Below are 18,870 nucleotides of genomic sequence, written 5' to 3'. Positions count from 1 at the left end.
TACACACAGATGAAAAATATCCATGGCTATGCTCTAATCACTACACTATTACAAAAGCAGATAAAAATGTTACAACTCGAACAAGGACAAAGTGAGAACCAGGAATACAAACCTTGAAAGGGAGGTAAGCAGATTTTTGAAGGCCTCCAGTTCTGTTGGTATATCTTGATGCATAATTAAGTGGAATTTTCCTCTCTGCTTCCTGAAACCCTTTGTTGATATCATTGTTAACAGTTCCTTGCTTCACCAATCCAAATCCTTTTTAAATAAAGTAGTTAACACTTACCTGAACATACACAATACCAAGGACTAACAGGAAGAAGGAGATTATGATGATGACGAGTCCAATGTAGTTACCATCCTGAAATGCCTGTGCAACCGTCCTACCAAAAGAAGCTGGCAAGTAGGAGATGATGCTTGTGAAGATTAGAAGGGATGTACCATTTCCAAGTTTTAGGTCAGAGATCCTTTCCCCAATATATGTAGTAAGTACTGATCCAAGAGTCAATAAAGTAACAGAAGATAGAACCCACTGTGTACTAAAGTCATTGACATAGGGCCGGAGAAAAAGTACTTGCCCAATTGCCTGCACAGAAATTAGAAATGAACGTTTTGTCCTATAGTTTATCTAGTAATGCATCATTAAGAAGTATTTTGTCCTAGTATTACAGGATTTATTTTTTGTTTGATAAGCAAAAATTACAATTTTATAAACAAGGGCCAAACAGTGCACCATAGCACACAAAAGGCATAAAATGAGTGCCACAAGGCGCAAGCAGAAAGAGAGAACACAGAAAAACAACTCCCTCTCTTAGCAAGAACCCAACCAATCTACAAAATCATACAAAGACATAGAACCCACAAAAACAAATTTCTAAGAAAAGAACTTTTCAATGCTTGATCCAATTGTTCCTCATTGTCAATTGATCTTCAATTCCTTTCTTTTCATACAGTCCATAAGATGCATAATGAAACTGCTCTTCAAACTTCCTTGCTTCTTTTACCCATAAAGGATCCATGTCACCCTAAGAGGGTCTCTTTAACCATAACAGCTTGCACCCAACAAATACCAAACAGAGTGAAAAGCAACTATGAGAGGAGCCTTACTTTGGTACAATGACGAAGAATGTGACCAATGGATTCTTCCTTGACTTTAAAAAGAAAAAATCTATTGACTACAGACCTCCCTCTTCTTTGAAGCTGATTTAAAGTCAACACCTTCCCCTAACTAGCCTCCTAAGTTAAAAAAATTACCTTAGAAGGAACTCATGAATTCCAATTACACTCATTGGAAAGGAAATTGATTACATGATTCCATGGCAACATATAAAGACTCAGAACTGATTAGTTCTTGAGTTCATCCACACCATGTCCAGCCAGTCCTAGCAAACTCGAAAATAATTCCTCTACATTAGTTCCACCCGTCTCACTAGTCTAACCCCATAAACTTGCTATCCAAGCCTCTTTTGAAATGGCTAAGGCAAGCATATAAAGAAGGAAAGGGATCACACAAACGTTCAACCCCACATCATTTATCCTTTCAAAACTTCACCCTTCTCCCATTACCCACCACAAAGGAAGATCCAATATAGAAAATTCCTTTGAATTTTCTCCAACCTCATTTTGACTTTCCTTGGAATACAGAATAATGACAAAAAGTATATGGGAAGACATAGATATTGTACTCTTAATTAATGTAAATCTACACCCTTTATAGATATATTGTCTTTTCCACATTGAGAAACTTTCATGAAACCTCACTTCCACTCTATCCCAAATCACCACTAATCTAAAAGGAGCACCTAAAGGAAGACCTAAGTAAATAGAAGCCCTACTTCTTAGTAACCTAGCTTAGAGAGTAACTCCTCAACATGCTCCACCCTCCAAATAGGAATTAATTCACTCATCTAAGTTAATTTTCAACCTTAACAAAGCTTTAACCAACTCAATGGACCATTTAGTCTTGGCAAGCCTCACAAAAAATGAGAGTATCATCTACAAACAAGTGGGACACTTCCTTCCCCTTGCCCTAACTCTCATAAGATATTCATCCCTCGTCAACCCTCTTGAGAAGGCAACTAAGGGCCTCCATTGCAACCACAAACAAATAGGGAGACAAAGGATCACCACTTTAGCTTAAGCCCCTAGAGCATTGGAAGAAACTAGAAGAGGTACCATTAAAAATCACACAGAATTTTGCAAAAGATATGCACTATTTTTTCATTTTATTTTTTTTATAGGTAAACAAGAAATGCATTAATAAAGAGGCAAAAAGTCACAAAGCATACGGGGGTATACAAGGCGGCTAAGACCTCAAAAAAAAACAACAAAACCAGAAAAGATTCACCTCCCCTTAAGTGGATGCTACCCACTCCAAAAAGCCTATAAGGGAGAGAGACTCCTCACCTAAGTACAATTTGGTCCAACTCCATAAATTACAAACAAAAAAATTCTTTAATTTCTGGATATTCAACACCCCCCCCCCTAAAAGCTAATCTATTTCTCTCATTCCAAACCGTCCAAAAAATACACAACGGTATGGATTTCCAAACCTTTTTCCTTTTCTTCCCCACAAAGGGGCTCCTCCAGCTAGTTAAGACCTCCTTTACAGTTTCTGGAAAGACCCATTTAACATCTACTAACCCAAGAACAATATCCCACAAAGCTCTAACCACTATATAGTGTATAAGAATATGATTTACATTTTCTTCTTCACAACCACGCAAAAAACAGCAATTAGGAAGTTGCAACTCTCTTATTTGGAGCCTATCCAGAGTGAGCACCTTCCCCCACGTCACCTCCCAAGCGAAGAAAGCGACTTTAGTTGGCACCCTATCCACCCATATACACCTTGAAGAAAAAACTGTATCATTAGGATTGGCCAGCAAACTACAAGCTTCCTTGACCCTGAACTGACCATTTCTTCCTCGCCTCCAAAGAATTGAATCTTCCTCCAAAGAAGGCCTATGACCCCTCAAAACATAGAGCAAATCCCCAACCATATCCAACTCCCAATCATTAAAGTCCCTCACAAAATTTAGGTTGCAGCCTCCTTGACTAGAATTTTGATCCCACATTTCCTCAACTGTTGCATCCCTATGAATAGCCATGACAAAGAGGTGAGGAAAGCAATGGGACAACGGTGTATCAGTACACCAAATATCTGTCCAAAATCTGATTTTGGTGCCCTTCCCAGCTAGAAACTCCATGTTATCCCAGCACCAATCAGATTCATTCAAGATCTCCTTCCAAACCCTACTCCAACCGCCCCATTTGTTTTTCCTTCCTTGACCTCCATCCAAGATCCTCTTGCCCATACTTCGTCGTGATCACTTGTTTCCAAAGATTATCTTTTTTGCAAGCATACCTCCATATCCACTTACCAAGCAAGGCTTTGTTCAACATGGCTATCTTCCTTAGGCCTAGCCCACCCTTGTTCTTGTCTGTACAAACCACCTCCCATTTAACTAGATGAATTTTCCCCTCCAAGTTCCCCCTCCCCCCATAGGAAGTCCCTTTGCACTTTCTCTAGCCTTCTAACAACAATCTTGGGCATTCGGAAAATAGACATTTAGTAGATTGGCATGCTAGCCAAAGTGCTTTTTATGAGAGTGATTTTCCCCCCTTTGGAAATATACTGTCGTTTCCAAAGCACAAGTCTCCTCCTTACTCTCTCTTCCACCCCATCCCACATAGAAGGAGCCCTATTAGAAGCCCCTAGTGGAAGTCCCAAATACTGAGAGGGCAAGGATCCCACCCTACAACCTAACTTGATTACCAACTCTTCAATCTCCTCCACTTCTCCAACTGGGATAATTTCAATTTTGGCTAAGTTAATCCTTAGACCTGAAGCCGCTTCAAACTAGAGGAGAATCCAACTTAAGTGAGTTAGGTACTCCTTGCTTGCCTCACAGAACACTATTATGTCATTAGCAAAAAATAAATGGGAGATGTTCAAAGTGGATCTACTACCACCTCGAATGCTACACCCTGATAAGAATCCCCCCTCCACAGCTCTCCTAATGAGAACATCCAGCACTTACATTCCCATAACAAAGAGGTAGGGAGATAAGGGATCTCCTTGTCTAAGCCCCTTAGTACTAGGGAAAAAGCCAGTTGGCACCCCATTAACCAGAACTGAGAATTTGGTTGAAGACAAGCAACTCCACATCCACCCCAACCACTTAGGCCCAAAGCCCATTTTTTGCAAGACCTTCAACAAAAACTTCCAATTAATGCTGTCATAAGCTTTTTCTATGTCCAATTTGCAAATAAGTCTCTTCTCTTTTCTTTTCTGCCACGAGTCTATCACCTCATTTGCAATTAAGGATGCATCAAGAATTTGTCTTCCCATCACAAAAGCATTCTGGGCAGTGGAGACCACCTTTCCAACTACTTTCTTAAGCCTGTTAGCTAGCACTTTAGCCAACAATTTATAAAGCCCCCCCAAAAGGCTGATAGGTCTAAAATCTCCAAAATCCTCAGCCCCACTTTTCTTAGGAATCAAGATCAAAAAAGTATTATTGAGGCTCTTAAGAAAATAGCTATGCTCGTGAAACTCTTTAAACATATCCAAGATCTCCTCTTTAGCAAAGTCCCAACAGCTTTGCCAAAAGGCCACAGTAAAGCCATCCGGACCAGGGGCTTTGTCCTCATTCATCTCCATCAAAGTCGTATGTACCTCAGTCTCTATGAAGGGAATCTCCAAATTCTCCGCTTCTTGCTGACTGATTTGATCAAGCTGAAGCCTTCCAATATCCGCCTTCCATCCCTTCCTTAGCCAGATCTCCCTTGAAAGTTGTCTCCAATGAACTTCCTCCAGAAGCACCCACTTTTTATAACTTTTTTTTGCTTCTTTTTTTAACTATGTTTCCTCCACAGTCAGGCTTCTCTCGCTTTCCACCCAGTCCCAGAAATCCACTTGCTGCAGGGCTGAAGATTTGTTACAGTCCAGCCTCCCAAACACCTCTCTATTCCAAACTTTCAACTTCTTTTTTATTTCCTTCATCTTAGCAGCCAATCTAAAACTAGCACTGCCCCTGACTTCGATCCCCCGCCACCAGCTTCGAATAAGGTCTTTGAAATCCTCAACCTTAAGCCACATGTTTTCAAACCTAAATGGAGTAGAGCCTCTTCTTATCCCACCTCCCACTAGAATGATTGGGAAATGATCAGAAATTGGCCGAGACGGCCTGCTTTGGGTAACCTCACTAAATTGGTCTAACCAACAAGGGGACACAAGAAATCTATCCAATCTAGCCCATGCCTGGTTATTGTGGCCCCCATTCCAGGTGAACTCTCCCCCCTGTAAAGGAAGATCCACCAAGCCTAGATCATCAACAATCTCAGCAAATCTCCTCATTGCTGAATTTATTCTCCTCTGACTGCTCCTTTCCCTTTGGAGGAGGGTGATGTTAAAATCCCCCCCTAAGCACCAGGAGTCTTCCCAAAGGCCTCTAATCGCCCCAAATTCTTCCCACAAACCATCCCTTCCACTTTCGTGAACGGGCCATAAACTCCCGTGAACACCCAAACGGGTCCCATTTTCTACATTCCTAAATCTGCAGGATAGTGTGAATTGGCCCTCCTCCCAATCCAAAATGTCCAGAGACCTCTTGTCCCAGCAAATCAGAATACCACCCGCAGCCCCCTCCGCATCCAGAGCTCTCCAATCTAAAAATCTCCCAGAGCCTAAACTTCTCACAATACCCTCCGACATAGGTTGAATTTTTGTCTCCTGGATACAAAGTAAATCCACTCTCTGATTCCTTATAAAAGACTTAATAATTTTCCTTTTGGAGCTATCGTTTGCTCCCCTCACATTCCAACTCAGAACTTTTAGCTTCATTGGACAACTACGATTTGACTCCCTTTGCCTTGTGATGGGCCTTTCTGCTTATTCCCCCCCTCATAGTTTACAGAGCACTCCAACCTCCTTAACTCTCTTTCGAACTTTGACTTCTCCAGAAGCTCTTTGCTATGTATCTTCTCCCGTCTCTTTCTGATTTTAATCAAAAAGTTCAGGATTTCCTTTTCCAATCCCTCCGTCGAAAATCCCAAAAAGTGACTGAATTTTGTCGGGCTACTTTCCTCCCATTTTTCCTCTTTCTCATTTCTCACAGCTTGGATCTCAGGCATGCCAGAATCCCCCTCCGTACCCTTGACTTTATAACTGATTCTATTGGCTTCTCCCAAGTCCCAGCAACCATTATCATTCTCATTAGACCCCTCATACACTATTAACCACGTTGTTTTATCACACCGGAATTCCTCCTCTATACCCCCAGAACGATAGTAAAACTCCCCCTCCGAAGCCCGATCAGAATAAATAGAATTAAGATGAGAAGTCCCCAAAGCCCTTTTTCCCCTAAAATAGAAAACCAACCCATACCTCAAAGCTTCCTCTTCAAGCGCCCAGTCTATCGCTGAGTAGCAAACATTCATTTGTTGCTTCCTAAGTTCCTCTGATTCCTAGGCCACCAAGGCCTCCGTCTCTGAAAGGTTCCCACCTTTGGAAATGAAGTAATCCATAAGGCAGGCCTTCCCCTGAGAGCCTTTGCTTGAGGCTTGGGATATTAGCGTGACTGGGCCGGCCCTTTCCATACCTTCAAATCCACTCAACTTTTGGCAGCCCATTTCTGTAGCCCACCTCCTTGACTCGCCTGCTTCTAATCCATCATCATCGGTTGCCACTTCTTTTGATTTTGAGCCTAAAGATCCATTAACCACGACAGGCCCACCAACCCTCCTCACCTCTTTAGGGCCCACGATTGGGCCTAAAGAAGTCGACCCAGACGCTAGCGCATCGGTGGAAGCCCAGTTCCGGATCACCAGGCCTTGGACTTGGTTTCCCAACTCCCGACCCGACCCATTCTCCTGCGCACCCCTCACTTCAGCTGACAGGTTCAGCGTCTCGAGCCTCGCGCTTACCAGCTCTTTCTCCACGCGCTGCTCCACGCGTGAAACCACATCACCCCTAACCTCATCACTCTTTTGTCCAAACGCTTCACTGTGTTTCTTCCACACCATCGGTCTGAACTCCCACCATAGAGACAAGACATAGACGTCCTCCTCCACTTCGATTTCCAACACACTCGGCCTAAAGTCTCCTCTCGTTTCAACCAAAATCCTAGCCCATTGAATCTCCCCCAACATCTTCGTCTGATCATCGACTGCAACAAAACCCCCGCATTCTTCCCCTACTCTTTTCAAAATCATAGGACTCCACAGCGAAATTGGAAGCCCAAAGATTTTGACCCAGACTTCATTTTCTACCTCCTCCTCTACCCAGCAGCCAATCCTAGGGTTCCATTGTTCCAGCCCTAACTGGAGCCTTCCCAACAATCGATTCCCTGAGGATACGACGCGTCTTGCTTCTTCCAAATCTTCAAATTCCAGCAAGACCCTATCCTTCTCCAATTTAGCCAGCCCTAATTTTCCTTTTAGGCCCCATGAATTTGCCCATAATCTTCCCAATCTCTCCAGGTCCTCTTCTCCCTCTGTTCTGGATTTCCAGTTCGCAACAATGCAGTGCTCCAATTTCTGCAAATTCCCTAGAGTCTCCTCCCTTTTAACCTTCACTCTGATTGAGTTTATATCTCTCCAACTTGGTCTCTTCACTACTGCCACATACGAACTCTCCAAGGCAGATTTCCCCGCGACCCTTGCTTCCTGCATGTTTGCTTTTCTGCCAATAGATCCTTCCATTTGATGTAGTTTCTCCGCCATAGTCACCCATCCCCCTTTGTCCCCTCTGCCTCTCGGTATGAAGATACAAAAGCTCTTCCTTTCCAAATCGACAACCCCTAGCCTGAGAAACCACCCCGCTCTATTTAACCCTCGCGTTAGGGAGTACGATCTCCCCTTGTCCTTCCATTCCCTTCCTCATCTTCCTTCTTTCTCGTCCTTGATGCAATGGAGTAGGCCCTCCATGAAAAACCCTAGACTCTTCGGTCCCATTCAAACCCATGACGAAACCCCTCTCTTCTTCTCCAAGATGAGAACTTAAGGTTTACCTTTTCTTTCATGTAAGACAATCTCGAACACCTTGGACTCCACTGCAAAGCTGCTCTCCTTCCTTCTTCTTGAATTCATGACTTCTCAAAACTTGGCTTTGATACCATATAATAATAGAAAAAGATATGCACTATTTAATCCATCCTACACATTTTTGGCTAAAAATTAATGTTTTCAATAATTGTGGTCAAGAAATTCCAGTTAATGTGATCATATACCTTGTCAACATATTACTTACAAAGGATCCACAAGCATTGCTCTTTAACATAGAGTCTATGACCTCATTAGCTATTAGCACTGCATCAAGAATTTGTCTACCCTTTGCAAAATCATTTTAGGAATTGGAGATCACCTTACCCACCACCTTCCTTAGCTTCTTTGCCAAATCTTTTGCCATGAGTTCTGCCCACCAAGCTAATAGGCTTAAAGTCTTTAAGGTTCTGCATCCCCTTTCTTTGGGATTAATACTAGAAATATAGCATTGAGACTTTTCTAAAACCTCCCTCGGTTATAAAACTCCTTGAAAAGCCTCATCACCTCTTCACAAAATTCCAAATGAATTGCCAAAAGGCTATAGAGAACCCATCCAGACTTGGAGCCTTGTTCCCAATTGACTCTAACAAAGCATAACACACCTCCTCCTCTAAGAACGGATCCTCCAAACTTTTTGTGCTCTGCCCCTCTAAAACCTTAAATCTAGCCCACTGATGCTAGCTCTCCACTCTTTAAGATCAAACAATAGAACGCAATAAGCCCTTGCCGCCACCCCTTCATTTATTTCATTCTCTTGGGAGAGCTAAGCCCCATTAATTTTAATCCTAGTCATGCAATTCCTTCTTCTGTGAACAATAACCATTTTATGGAAGAAGTTAATATTTTTACCCCCCTCCTTAAGCCATCACTCTCTAGATTTTTGCCTCCATGAAGTTTATTAAAAAAGAGCCCACTTACTGTATTCCTGCCTAGCTATTCTTCTTGCTTCGTTCTCCTCATGAGAAAGGGCCCTCTCCCGCTGCTTCAAATCTCTTAAACCCATCTGTTTGAAGCCTTACTAAAACATTATCAAAACTCTTCATTCCAAGTTTGCAAATCAAATTTCAACGCCTTCATTTTCGCAGCTAAGACGCAGCAATAAGAACCTTTAAAATTGTATCCTGTCCACCACCCCTTAAGGTTGTGTTTGAAACCCTCCTCCCTTAGCCACATGTTTTCAAATCTAAAGGGGTTAATGCCCATTCTTCATCCCTCCCCCATCTAATAGAATTGGAGAATGATCTGACATAGGCTTCGGCAGAATACAATAAAACACTCCACTAAAATGACTTTCCTAACCTTCAAACACCAAAAACCAGTCTAATCTTAACAAGGACTAATTGTTCAACCCCTCTCTCCAAGTAAAAGGGCCCCTAAAAGTGAAAGGTTTAGCACCTCCAACTTCTCAATAATCTTTGTAAATCTTCACATAGCTGAAGACACCTTGATGCCTCTATTATGCTCCCACAAGAACCTGACAATATTGAAATCGCCTTTAGCACACTACATGTCAGCCCACAATCCCTAAATGACCCCCAATTTTGCCCAAAAGCCTTCTCTTTCCCTTTCCAAAGTGGGCCCATATACCCCAATAAATACCCAAACGAACTAGTCCACACAGTTTTTAAAATGACACAAGATCAAATATTCTCCCATTCCATGCCTCTAGCTCCAAAATCCTATTATCCCAAAAAACAAGGCACCCTACCAGCAACTCCCTTGGCACTCATAGCACACCATTCTAAAAATCTGCCCACTCTTAAGCTCCTTACTAATTCCTTCAACGTCATCTGGATTTTTGTTTCTTACAAGAAGACCAAGTCTAATTTCTGGAATCAAATCAAGGACTTGATGATCTTCCTCTTATCACTGTCATCCCCAAACATTCCAAGAGAATCTTTATCTTCATTTACAAACTGGCATGCTGTCCCATCCTCCTCTACAAACTTCCCTCCCACCACCTATTGCCCCTATACAATTCACCATGCAATCCAACTTTTTTAATTCTCTTTTGAATTTTGAAGAGATTTTTTTCCTCCTTTTTACAAACTCCCAGCCCTTCACCTAAAATAGATTTACAAATAACTAGAGGTGTATTCACAGCCCAACCTTCATCCAGACACATTTATGATGCACTACTAGAATGAAAACATATCTAGAAAAACCCACCATTTGAACTACTAAGCAAGTCTAAACAAGAGAAATCAATCTTTTGAAAACTTCTTCGCACAAGATAGTTGGACAAAGTTGTCTTTCCTTCTTGAACTATATAGGAATTCAATATTTTTCTATTCAGTTAAATCACAATTTTGTTTAAATAGAGGTCCAAAATATTAACCATTTTAGGTGTAAACATTTTCCATCCACTCAACTAGTACATCAATGTCGGACCACACCACTAAAAGAAATAGTTGGATGACTTAAATATCTTAAATTGGCTTAACCAATCTTCACCTTGATAGAGTAACTTACCTGCACTAGAGCAAAACCTACTGAAGCATAGCGAGTATACTGAAGAACTTTTTTTCTTCCTGTTTCACCTTCTCTTTTCTGAAGGTCTTGCAACTTGGGATAAATTTGAGTGAGAAGCTGAAATACAATCTGTGCATTGATAAAGGGAACAATGCCAAGGGAGCATATCCCAAGTCGACCAATGCCGCCTCCAGAAAATGAATCTAAAGTGCTCAACAAACTGTTCTGATCTAAATTGCCAACAAAGGCCTCCCTGTTTACACCACCAAGAGGTACATAGACTCCAAGGCGGGATAAGGCCAATAACCCCAAAAGCTTTAGAAATTTTCCTGGTAATGGCCCTTTGAAGAAGTCCCCAAAGTCAATGGAACTATCCTCAATTGCAGCTGTCAATGTCACACTATCGTAATCAGGGACTAAAAGCAACAAGCATGTAGTGGGATGAAAGATCTTTATGGGTAACATATTACAAGTCTAAAAACAAACCTGCCACTCCTTGACCTGAAGCTGATTTATCCTTCTTTGTACTTGAGGTACTCCCAAATGTTTGTGACAGTAAACCTAGGGCACTCTCCCAGGTAGCATTGAGACCCAAAGATTTATCTGAATCGATGCCCAATGGGTCAAAAACTGGGCCTTTGCAGCTGAAAAGTAATTTCATAAGCAAGAGGGAAAAGTTGTAATCATTAGGTGCATAATACCCAAATTTCTGTCAATTGCTCTTGAGAATGAAAATTGAGGAAGAAAATAAATTATTCTGTTAAGAAGACAGTGGTAAATAGTTTCATTCCCTTGATACTAAATATTATATGAAACAGAAACAAATTGTTCTATGTCCTTGCAACTCATTAAATCTTATAAAACCTTATTTGCTTTTATGTTTTTCTTTTAAAATTTTAGCAACCCTTTTGTAAGAAATGGTCTATCTGGTGTCTCAACTAAAATAGACTTCTCAAAAAAGAATTAAAAAAAATTATAAAAAAAAAAAACCTACATGTACAGGAATATGTGGTTTTGGATTGTTGGAAATATAAAAGCATTGGAGCACCAAGGTAAGATAAATGCACAGACCATTCTCCCCAATTGATGTTGCATATGCAATAGGGATGAGCCAATTGATAAGTTGCTTCTTCATTACAGCCTTATGGTTATGGCCTTTTCGTATTTGGTGGGGGGTTTATTAATCTGGTTATTTCATACAAACGCTAAGACCTTTTCAGCAGATGTAACATCGGACTTATGTGACAGAAAAGAAGTGCAAGATCTGGAGGTCTCCTTTATGTTTTCTGTGGTGGAATGAATTTCAATAATAATAGTATCCCAAAATCAAATCCTAGTAACAGTCAGGATCATAGCAACAAATTGATCTACCATCTTGCCTGACACTGCCCATTGCATGAACTACGCAATGATGCTTGAGGTCTTTAGGAGACACTATGACAAGCATTTTTCTTGAGTCAATGTAACTTCAATCTATCGTATAAATTTCTTAATTCAAAATCATTCATATGACAATTCTTCCTTGACTATCTCTTTCTTAAACATGAAAATCTATTGCAATGAACTTACATCATTCCCAATTGTGTGTGCACTGCACTATAGGCACCACAAAAAATTTCAGCATCCAAGAGTGAGTGTACCAATTTAAGACAGGGTATTATTCAGCAAATAAAAACCAAAACATTGCCATCATCCCATCCCGTCTATCAATAAACGTTACCCACTTATTCTTCAAGAAGAGAAAGCAGCAAGAAACTCATGTAGCCGATCTCTTTTGGGTGGAAAAAAAAAATACTTAATTATTAAAAACTAGGCCAGAAAAATACAAGGTTAACAGGAATGCTTAGTGACGAGAACTCCTTTCTTAGAAAGGAAAAGGACAAGATAAGGATAGAAACAACACAAAAGTGTGTTTGGGATAGCTTCCTAAATGCTAAAAGAAACATTTGAATCCCAAAAATAACTTTTAAGAATGTTAGGACAAAACTCTAATTGTGGTCCTACATAAGTCAACCTCATTTATTGTGGAGAAGCAAGAAGACTCATGTTTTTTCTCAAATTTACTTTAGGGTTGAATTTAATAAATATTTTTGGAGAAGGAAACATTGCCCTTACATTTTATAAAATCACTTTTAAAATATAATTCCCAAACACAAAACTAGAAGCACAGAAACAAGAGGGATGTCTGTTTTTGCTTCTTCTACTCAACAAAACAAGCTAACAACTATCCCACATGGGCACAAAGTACAACCAAGAATAGAAGAAGCATGAGGCCTTTAATCTCCCAAGAAAGTTGCTAGTGCAGAAGCACTACTTGCATAGAGAAAATGGGTGTGCTTATGTATCATATCTAGTGATCTACCCAAATATACCAACAAGAGACCTCACTAAATCAGAAGCCTCGAAGCATAAAATGCCAAGCTTTCAAGGGCTACCTGCCCTATTTTCAACCCATCTAATGGCACTGGCACTGTAGCACTCAACAATTGTACGTGAGAAATCACAGGACAATCTACCCAGAAACACCTTGTGAACCTATTGGGAAACATAAATTTGCCCCTCGTTCTACCAATATATTTATATTGGATACCCTTTGCACGGCATGGTTCTAGGATTTATGATAATCGTGGAAGAATGGAATTAGGAAAGTTGTGATGTTGTAGAGGAGAATTAGGTAATCCCGTGATCAAAGGGATTTGTTGTAATTGAGTTAGAAAAGTTTCTAATTTAGGTGCCAGGATTTTTTGTATATGTGTGTGTGTGTGTCTCTGTAGAAAATTTTAATTTTTAAGAAAAAATAATTTTTCACCTTTTATTCTTCCATCTCTCTTCTACAATAATCAAACAAGACATTTAAACTAGCAGTCACCTCATGCTGTGTGAGAATGTTTTTCCTTTCAAGATCATTCAAGAGTATCCCTTTACTCGTCTTACCATCTACAGATGTTGAACATCCAGTCTCAACGGCACCACCTGCTTCTTGGTACACCTCAACTTATTCTCATTTGTCCAATGCTATCCACATTTTCATTTCTTATACTACTTCACCATTACATAGTGCTTATACTTCTCCAATCTCTTCAAAACCTGAACATGAAAATCTCTCGAATGTTTGGACACTCCATAATGCGATGCTATGACTGCCTAGATCAAGGTCCATGAATAGAACCAAATGGGGTTGCAACTCACCTTCCTCTCAGAAATAAAGCAATTGAGTATAATCAACTACTTAAATATTATGGTATACATTTTGTGGTACTGCTGGACCTGCTCGATGGTAAAAGCTTAAAATCAAATTAAATTCATTGATATTAATTACACTTATTCTCCTATTGTCAATATTTTCACTATTTGAAGACTTGATATTTTCCTTTCTATGGGTCAATACAAGGCATATTAATAAGAATGCCTTAAAAAAGAGGGTGCAACACTAGTGCATAGGAAGTATACAATAAGCAACACAAATCAAAAGAAGCAAAGAAAAGAAAATGCAATAGGCATAAATCATGCTCTAACCCCTGTCTATGCTGTCTATAAAATCAAGAAAAGACAAATTCTTAAGGCCCAAATGGTCCGTTATCCAGAAAAACAAGATTTGAGAAAAAGATTTTTCAACTTGAAAATGAGATGATCCAAACCTTCAAAGATCAGGTGAATCCACTCTTTCCAAATAACATTTGTGACACCATTGAATTAAGGAACTTTACTTCACATTCAATTTCATATCAACAATGTTGGCAGTCCTGAATTAGCATTGGGACATGGATCACTGTGAGTACATACATGTTTGTGACAGCAATGGAGGACCAATTCCCAGCATTTATTATCTCTAATCCTCTCATGTAATAGATTGAGGTGGGATCTTATAAAATATTAAATTAAACAAAAATTTTAAACACGTACAATGATGAATCCATGTTGATCATGTTGGTAGAAACATCGAGGGGAATATATATGATCATGGTTGGTCTCACTCAATTCAACATTGTTTATCCTGCCCAAACTTTGTGCCGGTTTTCAGGTGTGACTCCTGCAAGCTTCAATTTGACAATATTTACTTGATTTTTTCTATCGCAAATAAATTTCTCTGCTCCCTAGTATCACTCCCTGGATGGAATTTCCCGATTCTAATTGTGCAAGTGGATCTGAAAGTTGAGAACATTGGAAATCCCTGGATTGTAATCCTATCTCTTAAAAGAAATCAAGAATAGTCCACGATTCATTGCTCTTTTGCAAAGCCCGATATGGGCGCATGCCTTCCGCCGTATATGAAATCATTTAACTCAAAAATCCATTGCTTCTTCATCACTTTCTTAAAAGTCTTTTCTCTTGATCAATACTTGTCAAAAGCAATTACCCTCACTTGTAAATTCCTACCAGATCTGACATATTCTTTTTCCACAGAATGTCCTAGATTGAAAACAAAAAAAAAAAAAAAAAAAAAAACAAAGCTCCATAAGAAATATGAAACCAGATTCTAGGAAGAATCCGGAATTTCAAAGAAAATGAAGGGGGATGGCAAAAATTTGCCCGAAAGTCGAGTGTTATAGTCCGGGGAAGGAGTAGAGAGAAAAAATGATGGGAGTAGAAATTGTTTTGGAAGAAAAACTGAAAAGGGTAGGTTAGTACCTGTTGCAAAAGAGAGCAAGGTTCCATGAATTCGGCGTGCTGTTGGGTTTTGTGTGGACAGCAAAGCTGGCTCTTGAGACGGAGTTTCGTAGTCTTGGAGAGGCTGTGGAAGCGGGATGAGAGGACCTCGAGAGGTTGAGGTTGAAGCAGAGGGCAGAGGAAGAAGCTTCTCTCACCGTTATCATCATTATTTACTCCCCAAGTTCACTCGCACTGTCTCTCAAATTCTCAATCGACTTCTGCTACCCTTATCTTGATAAGTTCTGGACTTAGCTGTCATACCACCACCGTTGTGAATACAAATAGATAAGAGGTGGTAACCGGCCATGTGCAGGTGTGACCGGTTATGAAGTCGATTCTTTTTTCATAAAATTAGAAAAATAAAATATCATGTTAAGAAAATTATAAAATATTTTTATTATTTATTAACAAAACAATGTTTATTTCAAATTTTGGAAACTATTTATGTTGTTAAAAATATATAATATTATACATTATCTACAAAAACTTGGAAGGGTTCACTCTCATTGACTCTATTTACGAAGACATCCTTTGTTAATCTTATCTATATCATGAATATCCCTGTTAATAGGTTCAAGATTCACATCTATGAAATGAAATATCTAAATGATCAATTTTGCAATCACTTTTTAGAATTAATACTTTGCAATCACTTTTTAGAATTAATAGATCTTTGAATCATTCATTTGAAAAAAAAAATAGAAACTATTTTTATTGGATGATTATTATACTTCCCAAAAAATTGAAATTTTTTATTAGTGGAAAAATAATATCATTGTTTTTGCTAAATAAGATACCAAAGTGGATGATTGACTCATTCAATAATATAAATAATCACAGGAAATCATTTGATAACATGGATTCCTAATTCTGAATGATATCCTATGATCAATACGGTTGAATCCCTTGAAACCATTTCATAGAAAGTCATTGATATCTTCGTAAATTGACTTAGAAATTTGGAAACTACCTAAGGTTCATGGCTAAGAAATTTATAAGAAATGATCTTTTAAGTTATTCTCATATCGCACAATTGAGATGGTTGAACAAACCATAAGCTTTGAACAATATGATTAGATAATAAAACTTCTAGATAGCAAATCCATACAAAAATATAGGAAGTTGTAGTTTTATACATTTAGGAATGGTTCAAGTAGTTGTTAAACCATTGGTTAGAATAAGCTTAAATACCTCAATTACTATGGGTCTAAAATATAACAACCCTAGTTTTTAAGAATAAAATATTTGAAGTTTTCCTTTTTAATCATCTTATTATTTGTTATTTACCATGAACCAATAATGAGTTGTCGAAAAGTATGCAACCAAGCATGATGTGTCGAAGAGCATGTAACCAAATATGAAGAGTTAAAAACATGCAACCAAGAATGAGGTGTCAATGAGCATGTAATCAAGTATGATGTGTCGAAGAGTGTGTTAGGATAAAGCTTTTAAAAGCATGATATGATGTATAAATTTTGGAATTCGTTATTCATTTAATGATATTTTAGGTTTACTTTTATTTATTTTTATTTCATGTTTTATACTTTATGAGCATTCTGACTTAGCATCTCTTGCATTATACATAACTTTGATGCATTAGGAGTCACACCGAAGATTCAAGTCATGGTTTCCTTGCAAATAAATGATTTATTCACAATTGATTCGTAAACTAAAGCAGTCCATTTGAGGTCATAATGCACCATCTCCTAATTAAAAGGATGGTTGGTCTTGGCCATTGAGATGGGGTTCCCATGGTGAGTGCACTAGTGTGTACGATTACATATTGAATAAGATGTATGGCGAGTTATAACATAAAGTTATTCGGTAGTCATGACTTCACCAAACTTTTATACTATATTGTCTCTCAACCTTGAGATAACATTGAACTTGTGTAAAAGTTAGTTGTGACTTTGACTTATGAGTGAGATCGTAAGTTAATCATATATTCCCTATCAACTGGATCACTGTTGATGGAAACTGATATAAACAAGTATTCTTAATAAAGACACTATGATATCTCATGGACTTTGAGATAATGTATCCCCTTAGGTGATCATAAGGACGTGTGATTATGAAATTATGGGCCTGTAGTAATTTTTTTTAATGAAATTTGACGTATACTCTTAGTGAGGTAGAGTGTGTCATTTGATCACACAGTAGGAGAATTTGTAATTCAAGAATCGTAGAGGTAAGTCTTGAAAGGTAAATAGCTTTCACCTTGTTAAACTACAAACGACTAGTTCGTGGGGAGACTATATATAGTAAATAGCAGGTCACAGACCTAAGTACTTGGTGTCTTATTTTAATATACATAGGATACCAAAGTGTAATTGACTTTTTGTTGTGGGATATTGAGTTAACTTTAGAATAAAATTACGAAGGAGTCAATATTGTCCTATGGGTCTTAATAGTCCTTGTTTAAGCTCATATTATTTGATGACACATAGCATGAGGGTTAAATGAAATTATAATGGACGTGAAAGAAGAATAAATTATGGTTAAATGACATTGTTAGATATAGAATATCATCCTCATTCTTCTTCAAACTTTTTCTCTATTAGTGATGAAGCCTGAAATTTTGGTGGTGGGAAGGGATAAAATAAAAAATTTGTGTTTTTATAACAAATATAGATAAATTTTCATATTTTAGAAATTGTAGCCTTGGTATCATTCAATAAAACAAGTAATTATTAATATTAGCTATAAAAGAAAATAATTTTTTTTAATATGATAGATTAAACAACAAAAATACTAAAAAAACATTGATAAGAGAATCTTAGAGTCTATTTGGCATAGTTTTTTAAAAAAGTTTTTGTCTTTAAAAACAAAAAACATTTTTTTAAAATTCATAACATTGTTTGGTTATTGTTTTCTGTTTCCAATTTCTAAAAACAAAGTGAAATGAAGAACAACTTTTAGAGAACAAGTAAAAGTTGTTTTCACGGGTTTTTAAAAATAATAGAAAAACACACAGTTTATTATTATTATTATTATTATTATTTTTTACATATAATCATTATTTTTTTTCGCTAGGCAAATTAACTCCAAATTAAATAAGACTTAATGCGTTGGATTTGACAACGAGTTCATTAATTTTTAAAAATAAATTTAAACTTAAATAATAAATTCATTAATACAAAATATTTATGAATAAAAATGGTTTAAAACAATTGTATTATTTATCTTTTACATTAAATTATTATTTCCTGATTTTTTTATTAGACAAATGAATTCCAAATAAAACAAGACTTAATGAGTTGAATTCATTAACAAGTCTAAGAATTTTTAAAAATAATTTAAAACTCAAATAATAAACTTATTAATACCATAAATTTATGGATAAAAATTGGTTTATAACGACTCTATTATTTTTTTTTTGCACATAATTGTGTTTTTATAATTTTTTTTTTCACTAGAAAAATGAGCTTCAAATAAAGTAACACTTTTTATTGAATTTATTAATGAATTTAACAATTTTTAAAAATAATTTGGAACTCAAAAATAAATCCTATCATTAAAAAAGAATAATAGAGGAAAACTAATATATCATGAGCAATGACTTTACTATTTATCATATACACACAACTATTTTTTTTTCACTAAGTAAATAGATTATAAATTAAGTAAAACATAGATAATAATTTAAAATCTTTAATAAATCATTTAATTTTTAAAAATAATTTTCAATTCTAGAATATT

At 37.6% G+C, this 18,870-nt stretch overlaps 1 protein-coding gene across 1 annotated transcript in view; it reads right to left on the bottom strand.

Annotated features, from left to right (window-relative positions):
• The window catches only part of LOC117925609 (preprotein translocase subunit SCY1, chloroplastic), a 42,721-nt gene extending 27,297 nt beyond the window's left edge, over positions 1-15,424 (bottom strand). Inside the window, exons 1-5 of the mRNA XM_034844673.1 lie at positions 15,151-15,424; positions 11,008-11,165; positions 10,522-10,907; positions 287-586; positions 113-202 (exon numbers count right to left, since the gene is read on the bottom strand). Coding sequence (XP_034700564.1) covers positions 113-202; positions 287-586; positions 10,522-10,907; positions 11,008-11,165; positions 15,151-15,338 — 1,122 coding nt within the window. The 5' untranslated portion in view covers positions 15,339-15,424. The remainder of the gene's footprint in view (positions 1-112; positions 203-286; positions 587-10,521; positions 10,908-11,007; positions 11,166-15,150) is intronic.
• Positions 15,425-18,870: the final 3,446 nt, after the last annotated feature.

This window comes from Vitis riparia, chromosome 11 (genome assembly GCF_004353265.1).
Source record: "Vitis riparia cultivar Riparia Gloire de Montpellier isolate 1030 chromosome 11, EGFV_Vit.rip_1.0, whole genome shotgun sequence".
Taxonomy (NCBI): Eukaryota; Viridiplantae; Streptophyta; class Magnoliopsida; order Vitales; family Vitaceae; genus Vitis; species Vitis riparia.
This window is presented reverse-complemented; position numbering and strand designations above follow the sequence as displayed.